This window comes from Lynx rufus, unplaced genomic scaffold (assembly GCF_022079265.1).
Source record: "Lynx rufus isolate CCGP_SWC_20201006 ecotype Redwood Valley unplaced genomic scaffold, mLynRuf1.p SCAF_20, whole genome shotgun sequence".
In the NCBI taxonomy this organism is placed as follows: Eukaryota; Metazoa; Chordata; class Mammalia; order Carnivora; family Felidae; genus Lynx; species Lynx rufus.
Window position 1 is genome coordinate 25122377 of NW_025814835.1, and position 13695 is coordinate 25136071.

At 45.9% G+C, this 13695-nt stretch overlaps 1 protein-coding gene across 1 annotated transcript in view; it reads left to right on the top strand.

Annotated features, from left to right (window-relative positions):
* The window catches only part of MYO5B (myosin VB), a 203581-nt gene that overhangs the window by 149017 nt on the left and 40869 nt on the right, over window positions 1-13695 (top strand). Inside the window, exons 23-24 of the mRNA XM_047086219.1 lie at window positions 10733-10817; window positions 12067-12212. Of these exons, the coding sequence (XP_046942175.1) occupies window positions 10733-10817; window positions 12067-12212 (231 nt within the window). The remainder of the gene's footprint in view (window positions 1-10732; window positions 10818-12066; window positions 12213-13695) is intronic.

The following is a 13695-nucleotide window of genomic DNA, read 5'->3' on the forward strand; positions in this document are numbered from 1 at the left end:
ACAAACCGTGGGATTCCACCCTTGAGGTCTATTAACTGTGGGAATGGAGGGACAGTAACCCTTCTATGTGAATAAAAAAAACAAGACCGTGGAATCCAAAGGCAGAGAAGAAGCCAGGATTAGGACTGGAAACCCTTGAGATTGACCCTAGGAGGGAAAGAAAAGCAGGTTCCCTGCATGTGCATACCCGTCGGATGAGACACGTGGGAAGTATATGTACTCAGCAGATCCACAAAGCTAGCTGTCTCCTGTCTCCGCCTCCACAGAGAGCACTTGACTTCTCAGCTCCCCAGCCACCTTCTCTGCTTCCCCTTGGGCACTTTGATTTGAGGACTCGGTGCTTTAAAGATGTCCAAGTCTCTATCCAAGGGAGTCTGAAGGCTTACATATGAAACTCTTCCTGGGCAGGGCAAAACAGAGAAGAGCCTCCTTCCTTTGCTCCTTAAAATAGTTTCCTAGGAGTGTGTTGAGCTAGGTTTTAAACACAATGAGAGCTTGGAACTGGCAAGAAGACCAGTCTCAAGGCCACTACAAGAAGGGGAAGAATAAGCACAGAGGCAGGACAAGAAAAGCACCTTCTCCGACTCCAAATGTAAGCAAATCCCAAACTAGCAACAGGAGAAGAAACTGGCATGAGATGATTCATTAGGTGCAGCATCCACCTGTCTCCAGGAAGAGAGTGGAAGCAAAATGGCCTCCTCCTCTCGGGTCTGGAAAAGCTTTTTTATTCTGGTGGCTGTGAGGTGGGTGAGTAGCAGAGTTAAGCTTCCCCCCGCCTCCCGCCCTCCATCTTTTGTCCCTGGTCAGGGTTTAATATTTATCAAAGGCACCGTGTCCAATCTTAACAAATGCTGAATAATCAGACAATTGGTTTCCTCTCGGGCTCGTCTAGAGGCTGCTCTGCCTTGAGCGAGATTGATGAGACGGGCAGAGCACAGTGAGGAACAGACTGCTCGTAGATGTTAATTAATGGGTTTGATATGTCTGTCAGCAAATGCTTTATTGGAACTGGTATCCTGGAAAACTTTGGGCTCCCCACTGCTGACGATACCCATTGTCTGGCCACGTGGCTGAGCTGCCCTTGGGTGGGGGGGAAGTTGGGTCTCCCTGGGGGGCAGGAATTCCCCACTGTGGCTGCAGACCCCCAGCCACGTGTTAGTGGGCACCCTCTCTGCTGAAGGCCTCCATTGTTGTGGCCTTCCCCCCAGAACAGTCGCACCCAGGCCTTTGGCCTCCCCTCCTTTTAGCCCGTGTGATGGGTTCTTTTTTAAAGCTATCAGTTACCCCATGCTGGCTGTCGTGTGCTGCTATGCCGTCTTGTACAGTTGAGCTGTTTTGTGTCTGTGGGGAAAGAGATGTGGTGCCCAGGGCTGCCCTTGACACAGAGTTATGGCTCATTGTTCAGAATCTGCTCCAAAGGCCTGGCTCGGGGCAGGGTTGTGGGTGAGTGAAGAAGAGTGGCCCCCAGCCAGCTTCCTAGCTCTGAGCAAAGGTCCTTGACACATGTGAGGGCTGAAGAGCAGCCCCCGGGCTGAGCGTCCAACAGTTAGGGCCATGTGTTGTGTTGTGTCCTCTGTCACCGATCTGCCAGCCTCTGCTTGCTTACCTTGGGTAGTTCCAGTATAAACGTTTGGGGTTTTTCCAAATAGAAGTGGAGAAGTATCGTGGGGATAGTGGGTTCCTTGCAATGGGGTGTTTCCAGTCTTTCCCCAAAGATGCAGAGTAGACTTCTCTGGCCAACTAAGACATCGAGTTGTGCTCCCAGAGCTCCAGGGTTTGTGGTTTGGAAGGAGGCTGATGGTTATCGGAACCAGTATTCTGTGCCAACTGTGTGGAAGGATATCAGCTCATTGACGAAATCATGGAAATCCAGGTCTTTCATCCATTCACCAGATAGTTATGGGCTGCCTCTATTTGTTAGGTGCCGTTCTACGCACTGGGGCAAAAGGAAACTATTTTTTAAAGTCCTCTTGTTCTTATGGAGCTCACATGTTTGGGATTATGAGAGAATGTAGACAGGAATCGAATACAAATGATCCATCGTGTGCCATAAAGAAAAATAAAGCAGAGTGAAGGGGGATAAAGAGGGACCTCTGGGGACAGGGAGAAGTATGGCTTCGCTTATGGCAGCCAGAGTCTCTCTCTCTGTCTCTGAAAAGACACCTTAGTGAGGGGCAGGTGAGCCATGAGCATTTCTAGGAAACAGATAACAAGTGTAAATAGCAGTTGCAATGGGTGGGAATAGGCTGGGTGGGTTTGAGGACCAACCAGCCATTGGGCTGAAGCAGAGTGAAGGACAGAGGACTCAGGACACAACAGTGGGCAGATGATGAGCCTTTTCTGATAGACATTGTCCAATCAGTTGGTCCTATGGTTTTCTACTAGAAACCTTGCACTTGGCTCTTTTTTTTGTATAAATATCCAACTTGATAAACAAAACAGAACTAAAAGCTCAGAGCTACATTTGTATCCCTAAAGATGAACTAGTAAAGGCAGTTCTTGAGCATGAATCTGGGGTATTTGTTTCATTTAACTTACCAGGGGCTAAATTGGCCTGATAGTGCTAGGTTTTACCCCCAATGTTGGTTCTGATGATCTGTCCCAAATAACCTTTTAGAAGAAACGCTCCAAGTAATGTGGTGTGCAAGAGCTAAAAGATGCTTGCTCCACCCCTTGCCCCGCCCAAGAAAAAATGGAGCTGCTGAATGTGTGAGTCCTGAACCCTAGTGAAGATGTTAGCGTGCTAAAGGGAACACAGCTGCCTGGTTCTGTGTTCTGTGTCTCTCACTGTAGGCTGCATGCCTGACCGTTCACAAAAGGGAGACCATTTAGCTGCAGGAGTTTGTCACCTACTGTGCCTGCCAACAGGCATCCCATGTGCTAGCTGGCTGGGAAGACTGAGGGGTGGCCAGTACCTGGGGAAATGTGATAGGGAAGCCTTCTCTGTCCTCCCAGGGTATGGAGCCGATTGTGGGACCTGCCCCTCCTGCTGTTCATGGAAGAGCAGGAACGTGGGCCCACCTGCAGGGCTGTTCAGGCAAGGAAGAGAACAAAGCTCCCCAGGGTCACTTTGATGTGTAGGGCTCAGAATGACAAAGCTGAGTTCCTCAGAGGCCTGCCTTCATGAATCAAAGCCTCAGGGGGAGACAGAGGGAAGAAATGAGGCTCAAGCACATTAGAAGACTTCAAGCTAGGTACATGCTGTTGACCATGGCTTTCCCAAACTAGTCTTGCCTGAGATTCTAGATCATAAGTGGTTGCAATAAACTTAGACTACATTGCTAGGAATGGAGGTCGCTGGTCCAACCTAGTGGTAACGGCACGCACACTCTACTGGCCAGGCGCTGTGTTGCATCTCAGAAGGGTGTTGACTGTAGGAAGCGCAGAGCAAAGTAATGACCGTGAGTGATCTCAGATGCCTTCTCAGGTGACCACATGCTCCGTGAGCCATCTGCATATTCAGAGGGTGGTTAAGGGGAACACACATTGACTTAGATCAGGGAATTCAGAAGTTACAGCCTTGGGCCTTGTTCCTGGCTGAGGGAGAATGGAGTGTCGCCCTCCAGGTGTGGCACCAGGTCGAGCTTCACTTGAGGCCCCACCAAGGCTTTCTTTTGTAGAGGCACACGCCTTGTGGTTTCTTCCGTTGGCTGTTTTCAGCTTGTGCATCAAGGAACATGAGAGCTATTTTTACTATTTGCCAAGGTACTCATCGGGTGAACCATCTTCAATAATAGAAAATGAGAAGCACTTGAGTACTTTTTCCCCACACTGTTGCTCTTGAATCATTTGATTAAGTAACTCTTGTGTTCTAGATGTTTTAGTCAACCACAAACCCATTCATTAAAAAAAAAAACAAAAAAACCCTTTTTTTTGTTTAACTGAGAAAAGCACAGGCCTCTTAATGGGATGTGTGGGGTCCTCCCTCCTTCAGTCGCATTGGGCCGGGCTCTGATGACACGACAGCCTGGAGGTGGTCCAGGGGCCCAGGCTGTGCAGGTGGGTGAGGAAGCAGAGCAGTCTCTCTGGGTCTCTGGAGGGACCGACAGGCCCTGGAAGAGCTGAGCAAGGGGCACAGCCCACATGTGCAGGCTAGGAGGCCTTCCTGGAGGAATGAATCATGGTCCTAACCAGATGAGGAGAAGTCCTCAGTTAAAAGGCTAGGGAAGAGTGTGGCGGAGGGAACAGGGAAACGCTCAGGTGGAAACCAGAGGTGGGGAGAAGCTGGGCTCCACTCAGCCCGTTTTAGGGAGGTGTGTGGAGGAGTTGAGCTTATCCTGAGGTCAAAGGGTGTGAACCCATTCTCCAGTTCTCACTTCTGCTACCCGCCCGGCCTCGTTTCTCAGCCAGCGCCCCCTGTCCAAACCACACATGACCACGACAGAGCTGTTCCGCCCCCCGACCGAGGCTTCCACACCTCCACACCTGCTCATCTTCCCACCCGGAGTGCTCTCGGCTGCCCGTGAAATCCCGCATGTCTCATTGAGATGACCCACTTCTCCCGGGAAACCTTCTAGGCCCTCCATCTGTTCCTTGTTACCTCCTTTCTAAATCACCTCAGGGGTGCCTGGGTGACTCGGTTGAGCAGCTGACTTTGGCTCAGGTCATGATCTTGTGGTCTGTGAGTTCGAGCCCCAGGTTGGGTTCTGTGCTGACAGCCTGGAGCCTGTTTCGGATTCTGTGTCTCCCTCTCTCTCTGCCCCTCCCCCACTCATGCTCTGTCTCTCTCTCTCAAAAATAAACATTAGAAAAATTTAATAAATCCCCTCATAGCTGTGGTTCTCAACAAGAGGCCCACAGGAGTATTTTACAATGTCTGGAGACATCTTGGTAGTCACAATTAGGGGGGTAGAGTTACCAACATCTAGCGGGGAGAAGCCAGGATGCTGCTCAATGTCTGACAGGACAGCACCCCCACTCCCGCCAACAATGACAAATTATCTAGCCTAACATGTCAACAGTGCTGAGGCTTAGAAACCCTGCTTTCCAGAGCTCAGCTATGAACCTTACTGGTTTTCTGCTACACACACGTCCGCCTCTCCCGTTGGGCTGGATGCTATCTGAGGGCGGCCACCTCTAGTGTTCCTTATTTTTGTCTCTCTGGCTCCTGGCACAGAGAATTCTGTCAGGAACTGCCTGATGGGTGACTGACAGCTTTGCCCTGTATCATCCCCGGGGATAGAGCTAGGCTTGGTGAGCAGCGGCCTGTGATGACCAAAGGGTACCACTCAGTGTTTTTTCTTCCATTTCTCACCCTTGCCACCAAAGCAGATTTCGGTCTTTGCAGACACACCACATCAACTGTGTTAATTGTAATAGGCAATAACTTGTTGAGAAAGAAGAGTTTGTTATAATTATATGTATATCTTTAAAAAAAATTTTTTTAATGTTTTTGAGAGAGAAACACAGAGTGTAAGCAGGGGAGGGAAAGAGAGGGAGACACAGAGCCCGACGTGGGGCTTGAACTCCTAAAGGGTGAGATCATGACCTGAGCCAAAGTCGGACACTTAACCAACTGAGCCACCCATATATGCATATCCTTTTCCCAGCCTTTTCTTGTTTGATATCCTGAGGGGAGACAGAACATGCCCCTTTGCCTGACTCTCCATGGAAGGGTTTATAATCTGCCTGGTGGGTGAGGGCTCTGCTCAGTACCCAGAGTGGTGTCAGAATGATTCATACTGGTCAGAGCCTCATTCCCACAACTCTGAGCAGTACATTCACAGTTGAACTTGAGGTAGAACCCAAGTTTGTCTGAATTGAGAGAATGAAAAGCAGCAATGTCCCGTGGCAGAGAAGGCAAACAGTTTCCTAGAAGGTAGTTTCGAGCCTCATTTTGCAGGACATTGAAAATTCTTTGAAATCAAAAGATATTGGATTGTTTCAAGAGACTGTTGACAAGTACTTGGAGCTTTTGGTAAGCTTCCAAAGGTATTGTGTATCTGCAGTTCTCTGTTTGGAGCCAGAGAGGGCAAGCCACCTGCAAATCCATTAGCTCCCTAGAGTAGCAGAGGCATCTGTGAGAGTCGCTGCCTTCCGAGCCCCTAGGGAGGACAGGGCCAGGTGACCTTGCTCTAGGACTCCAGCCTTGTAGAAATTCTTTCCTGACCCTTTCCATGCGATGCTGAGGGTGGAAGGAGCCATACTCATCTCTCAGCACCTTAAGCTGAACTTTAATGCTAGGGGGAAGGCAAGGGAGCACTTACTCATAACCAACTGAAATTCAGACGTCAGGAAGGTTCTACCCTTGAACCAGTCTGATGGGTCCATCAGGGATTTGTCTCCTAGGTAGCAGTCCTGGTAGGTTACCATCTAATCTCAGCTGCCATGCACATGTTATCATTGTTGTACCATGGATGTCTTTCTACACAGGCTGGGAGGAGTCTTCCCCAGCCCAACCCCCACCCCCCTGCAGTAGATCATGAAATGTACCAAAGATGGCTGGAAGTGAGGACTTGAACCAGGGAGCAAGCTCATTCATTGTGTCACCCACTACAGTCTTGCAGGTGTCTCTGGAGGAGCTTATCACTCGGCCCAAATCTGGGAACCTGTTTCATACTCATATTTTTATCTTGTACCACATCTAGCACAGGGTACTGTGCTTAGTAGATTGGTTAATTTGTGGAATGATTTTTTAGTAGCTTTATTGAATATAATTCATATACCATCGCTTACTCATTTAAAGTATACAATTTTTTTTAATATAGTCAGAGTTTTGCAACTATTGCATAGTCTAATTTTGGAATATTTTTATCACCCCCCAAAGAACACTGTATCCATTAATAGTCACACCCCATTCCCCTTATTCCCTGTCCCAGCCTTAGGCAACTAATCTACTTTCTGTCTCCATCGATCTACCCCTTCTGGACATTTCATATAAATGGAATCCTACCATATGCAACTTTTGGACTGGCCTTTTTCGTTTAGCATAATGTTTTCAAGATTTATCCGTGTTGGAGCATTAATCAGTACTTTATTGCTTTTTATTGCTAAATAGTATTTCATCATATGGATATACCATATTCATCAGTTCATTGATGGACATTTGAATTGGTTCCACTTTTTAGCCCTTTTGAATAATTCTCCTACAACCATCTGTGTACAAGATCTTGTGTGGACATAAGTTTTCATTTATCTTAGAAACCTAGGAATGGTATTGGTGGTCAAACAAGGGTTAAAATGCAACTTTCAAGGAATTTCCAAAGCTGCTGCATTGGTTTACATTCCCATCAGCAGTATATGAGAATTATGATTTCTCTGCATCCTCACCAAACACTTGTAATTGTCTTTTTTTAACCATCCTAGTATATGTGAGGTGATAAATCATTGTGGTTTGGCTTGCATTTCCCTAATGACCTTGGACATCTTGTGTGCTTATTGGCCACTTGGAGGTGTCTACTCAATTTTTTTTCCCATTTTTTGATTGGATTTCTTTTTATTTGTTGAGTTATAAATACTCTATTCAGGGTCCAAGTTCCATATCATATAAATGATTTACAGATATTTATTGTCATACTGTGTGTTCCCTTTTCCTTTTGATAGTATCCTTCTAAGCAGAAAAGTTTTTAGTTTGGATGAAGTCCAATTTAAATATTTTTTGCTTTGGCTACTTGTGCTTTCGGTGTTATATTTAAGAAGCCATTGACTAATCCAAATTCAGAGATTTTGCTCCTTTGTTCTTTTCCAAGAGTTTTATAGTTTTAGCTCTTACATTTAGGTCTTTGATACACTTTATTTTTTGTGTATAGTGTGAGGTAGGAGTCCAATTTTACTTTGTGGAAATACAGTTGTCCGGGCCATTTGTTGAAAAGACTATTCTTTCCTCAATGAATTACAACATGAGGGTTTATTTCTGGATTCTCCATTCTATTCTATTGATCTATGGTCTACCCTGATGCTAGTGTCTCACTGTCTTGATTACCATAATCGTGTTTGAAGTAGTAAGTGTTAAAATTGAGAAGTGTGATCCTTCCAAATAATCTTTCAAGATTATTTTGGCTATTCTGGATCCCTAGATATTCCGTGTAAATTTCAGGGTCAGCTTGTCAATTTCTGCAACAAAGCCATCTGGGATCTTGATAAGGATTTTGTTGAGTCTATAAATCAATTGGAGGAGGGTTATATCTTAACAACATTAAGTCTTCCGATCCACTAACTTAGGATGTCTTTCCACTTTAGATCTTCTTTAATTTCCACAATATTTTATTCCACAATATTAATTTCAACAATATTTTGTAGCTTTCAGAGTATAAATTTCTACTGCTTTTGTTAAATGTATTCCAGAGTATTTTCTTCTTTCTGAAGCTTTTGTAAATGGAATTGCTTTCTTAATTTTGCTTCTCAGATTGTTTACTGCAGTGTATAGAAATACAATCAAGTTTTGTGTATTGATCTCGTACTCTATGACCTGAACTCATTTATTCTAATACCTTTTAAGTATATTGCCTGGGATTTTCTACATAAAAGATCATGTCTTATGCAGATAAAGATCATTCTACTTCTTCCTTTCCAATCTTGATGATTTTTATTTCTTTTGTATTTGCCCTGGCTAGAATCTCCAGTACATAGGTGAATAGTTTTGGCAAGAGCAGGCATCCTTGTCTTTGTCCTGACTGTGGACACAAAAGGTATTCAGTCTTCTGCCATAAAGTCTGATGTTGTGGGTTTTTGCAGATGCCCTTTATCAGGTTGAGGAAAGTCCCTCCTATTCCTAGTTTAAGCGTTTTTATCATGAACATTTGGTAACATTTTTTTTAAGGATTTTTGCATTCATATCCTCAAGAGGCAATAGTCTGTGGTTTTCTTGTGATGTCTCTAGTTTTGGTGTTAGGATATTACTGGTCTTGTAAAGGGAACTGAGAAGTGTTCCCTCCTTTTCTGTTTTATGAAATAACCTGTGCAGAATAGGTATTAATTTTTCTTTCAGTTGTTGCTAAGTGATGGAATGATTTTAAAGTATATGCTTCAGCTTGGCGCCTGGGGAAGGTAATGTTGTAGAACCAGCTACATACATTCATCAACAGCTCCATGCCATTCCTGCTGCTTGAACTCCACATACATCATCTCCTTTAATGCTGAGACCAGGCCTGTGGGGTGGGTATTTGTTTTCCAGAGGAGGACCTGGGCGTTACAGAGCCAGAGATCCGTGGCTGTGGAGCTCCTTGTCTTTGCCTCAGGCCAGATTTGCTGTACTTTGATTGTGATGTGATCACAGGAGTTTTTTCTGTGCTGACTTGCCAGTGGTTCAGGGAGCCTCCAAGGAAGTGGGACTCAAGTCTGGATGCCTGAATCGAGGGCCCCTGGGCACGTGTTCCTCCTCCTCTTCCTGTCCAGTTTCCACAGTGCTCACTCACTTGCTTACCTTTGTCAGGAAGACAGGGATGCGACATTGGTGAGGAAAATTACTCAGTGGCCTTCTGCCAGATGAGTCTCCAGGGGTTCCAGAGAGAAACATGCAGAGGTGGATCCATTGTGCTCCAGCTCCCATGTTACGACAGACCCCTTTCCTATACTCTTCTAGAACAACTAATGATTTCTGATTGTCTTAGAATATGTATGAATTGTTACATTTTTAAATCTATACAAATATTTGCTCCAATACAAAATAGCCAAAACTTCCTTTTTTAAAAAGCTCGCCATACAGGGGCACCTGGGTGGCTTAGTCGGTTGAGCATCCGACTTCAGCTCAGGTCACGATCTCACAGTTCGTGGGTTTGAGCCCCACGTTGGGCTCTATGCTTGACAGCTCAGAGCCTGGAGCCTGCTTTGGATTCTGTATCTCCCTCTCTCTCTCTCTGCCCCTCCCCCACTTGCAGTCTCTCTCTCTCTCTCTCTCTCTCTCTCTCTCTCTCTCTCTCTCAAAAAATAAACATTAAAAAGAATTTCAATTTTTTTTTATGTTTTTATTTTATTTTTGAGAGAGATACAGAGTGTGAGCAGGGGAGTGGCAGAGAGAGAGAGGGAGATACAGAATTCAAAGCAGGCTCCAGGCTCTGAGCTGTCGGCACAAAGCCCGATGCAGTGCTCGATCTCATGAGCTGTGAGATAATGACCTGAGTCAAAGTCAGACACTTAACCGACTGAGCCACCCAGGCGCTCCTTAAAAAAAATTTTTTTAAAGCTTGCCATACGCTATTTGTATTCTTCCTCTGAACAGAGCAGGATTTTTCTTTAATTAGTCTTTTCTTTTTGTGCCATTTTCAGTAGCATTCACTTCATGTTTTCTTTGTGGTGGGGGCGGTGGGTATCATCAGAAGCTAAACACTAGAGTTCTCTTTCCTTCCGCAACACCTGACCTGTGCTGCTCCACTGAGACCGGCAAGGGCAAGTAGGATGAAGACCAGAGATAATTCTTCATTGTGAGCCTTGGGCTCTCCTGCCACTCAGATTCGAGAGCTCAAAATTTACCAAGACAAGCAACCAAACACGAAGTGAAAGCCTATTATCATTGTCCATTCCTGCACACGGCCTGTGAGCATGTGCAGACTTCTCATGAGACTTCTGTGGGCGCTGGAAGACCGTACAGAGTGGTGAGCTCATCTGTCTTCTTTTAATGGGACTTTTCTTTCAGTGCAACAAATTTTCCCTCAAAATGAAAGCAGTCTTGACTGACTTGATTCTCTTAAAAAGAGGATGCAGACATAACCAGCTGAACTTCAAACCCCACAAAAGGAGCCTCTCCTTTCCCCAGCCTCAAAGGGCAAACATTTTCCCCTCTTGCTCTCCCTTTCAGCGCGTTGCAGACCTGGAGGAAGAAAATGCTCTCTTAAAAGATGAAAAAGAACAGCTTAACAACCAAATCCTGTGCCAAGCGAAAGGTAAGTACCAAAGCACTTGATTTTTCATTTTGGAGTTTAACTTCTTTTCCATACTGATTTCTGCCCCCAAAGCCTCCTAGCAAGAACACAGTCAAGATGGTGCAGGGAGAAGGGGCTTTAATAAATGAAAAAGAAGCAGGGGGGTGGGGGAGGGGGCACCTTTAAGACTCTGCTGTGACTCCTGGTTTTGAGTTTAATACACATAATGGACAATGTAGTGGACAGGATTTGGAGTTCAGGGGACTTGTACTTGAAGAATAATTACCATATGCTACTGCCTGGCCTTGAGCAACTCCATTAATGACTGTAGTCCTCAGTTTCTTCATCTGCAAAATGGGCATAAAAGTATAGCTCTCCGAAGCATAAAGCATTTAGCATGGTGCTTGATACCTAATGAGCACCTAGGAGCTGTCATTATTGCTGATTTTAAATTTATCGTTAGTGTCCATAGGACCTGTTGTGGTTTCTTCTGCCCAGTGGGTCGTCTGCTAATGTTTGCTGAAGAGAAGGTCCTGGGTCAGATCCCACCGACCCCTGTGCCACCATCAACCCCCATGGGCTGCCTGACCAAGGAGGAGCAGTGGGTGTCCACAGATCCCAGTCCTTGCCCAGCTCAGTGGGTTCCTTAAGCAAATCACTCACCTTTTCCTTTTAGGTCTCTCTCCCGTGCCACGAGAGGATTGAACCATCTAAGGACATGATTTCACCCAGCATGAAATCTCATTGAAAACTTAAACTTCATTTCCCTATAAATATTGCTTCTTTCTGCTGATATGAATAAGTTTTGGTGAGGGGGGGAAGAGCCCATCCATGTGATCTGTTTACCTTCCCTCCTTCCCCCAACCTGACATCTGGCCTTATGTCCTTCAATCTCCCTACAGTTCCAGAACCCGAAAGACCAGGAATGGGGGCAAAACTGGGGAACAAAACCTGGATTCTTCTAGGGATCTTGCCAGCAGCTGCTGTGACCGTTGTCACAGGAGAGAAGCTGGTGCATTAAGCAAGGGAATGTCCTGTCCGGTGCCTGCTTCTCCCCCCCCTTCTCTGAAGACTTAAGCTGCCCTGACAAGCTTCCCTTTGCTCTGCAGTGGGTGAAGTTGCTGCTGAATAAACTCATCAGGTGGTGGTGGTGGGCACTTGTCATGGGCAGCCTTGCAAAGAGAGATTAATCACAAAGCATGAGTCAAGACTCATGCAAGGGGAATCCATTCAGAAAGCAAAAGTGCAGTTTCGTGTGCCTGCTTTCCAGACGAATCTGCCCACAACTCTGCCAAGGAAAATCTGATGAAGAGGGAGCTGGAGGAGGAGCGCTCCCGGTACCAGAACCTCGTGAAGGAATATTCACGGTTGGAGCAGAGATACGACAACCTTCGGGATGAGATGACCATCATCAAGGCAAGGAGGGCAGTCCTGGCACCGGCCCCACCTCCGGCTTCCTCACCCCCGTTCATGCACATCTCCAGCCACTGCACTGCCATCCAACACGGTTGTGCTCAGTAAATCTGTGCCTTTCTGGCACAGATCGGGTCCTTTCTGGTGGCTGTTCTTGCCGTGCCTGCCAGTGGTTATCACAGAAGGAAGTAGTGGGGCCAGGTGATCCTTCCCAGGGACGGCTCCTTTTTCCAACTTTGGGGTCTTCTAAAGATCTCAGGAGTTTAAGGAAAATCCCACCATGGTGCGTATTGTCAGTCATGTTACCTGCCCCAGAAACATCCCTACACTGAAACACTAGCAGCGTGGGGGAGTTCAGATCTCCGCATTGCTGGTGCATGCTGCAGAGAAACCCACAGCGTCTGATCATTTCTCCTAATCTTTATACATAGAAACATCCTATTTCAGGATTTATCGTTCCTTTTTACCCCACATAAACATTCCCTCCAGAAATGCATATTCAAACAAGATTGATAAGTTAATTGCATAGGAACCAGGAAGATAAGCTGAAGAGGAACATATATAAATACAGAATTTTCTGGCCAGTTCTTATTCTCAAAGCCAAATCATATGCAAGAAAAAGAAAAGTATTTTTACATGAACAACCTAAGTATAAATGGTAACCTCTATTTCTTTTTTCAAAATGTTTTTAAGTTTGGTTTAAAACATTTCAGTTTGGGGGGCGCCTGGGTGGCGCAGTCGGTTAAGCGTCCGACTTCAGCCAGGTCACGATCTCGCGGTCCGTGAGTTCGAGCCCCGTGTCGGGCTCTGGGCTGATGGCTCAGAGCCTGGAGCCTGTTTCCGATTCTGTGTCTCCCTCTCTCTCTGCCCCTCCCCCGTTCATGCTCTGTCTCTCTCTGTCCCAAAAATAAGTAAACGTTGAAAAAAAAATTAAAAAACAAAAAACATTTCAGTTTGGTTTATTTAGAGAATGTGCATGAGTGGGGGAGGGGCAGAGAGAGAATTCCAAGCAGGCTCCACACTGTCAGTGCAGAGCCTGACACTGAGCTCTATCTCACAAATCATGAGACCGTGACCTGAGCCAAGATCAAGAGTTGGACACTTAACTGACCGAGCCCCCCGGTAACCTCTATTTCTAATGTGCTTACTATTTTCATAAAATTGGAGCGCAAGTTGAAGGGCCCTCTAAGGGGCCCTTAGAAGCAGGCTTGCTACATTCTTTTCAAGTGGGGGCCTAATGACAGGATGGCCTTTGTGTACTATCAAGGCAAGACCAGGAAGATAAGGCTTGTTTGCTCAGGACTTTGTGGAAAAAACGGCTGAGGTGTTAGGGACTCAGATCTCATTAGGAGAGAGGGAATTTGGTCCGGCTATGGAGGTCCCTCCTCATCGTCATTTTGTTAGCTAGACAGATGACGATAAGAACTGTAGATGAAGTTTTCATGGGAACAGCTCCATTTAGCTATCATTCCAAGACCTGTTCTTG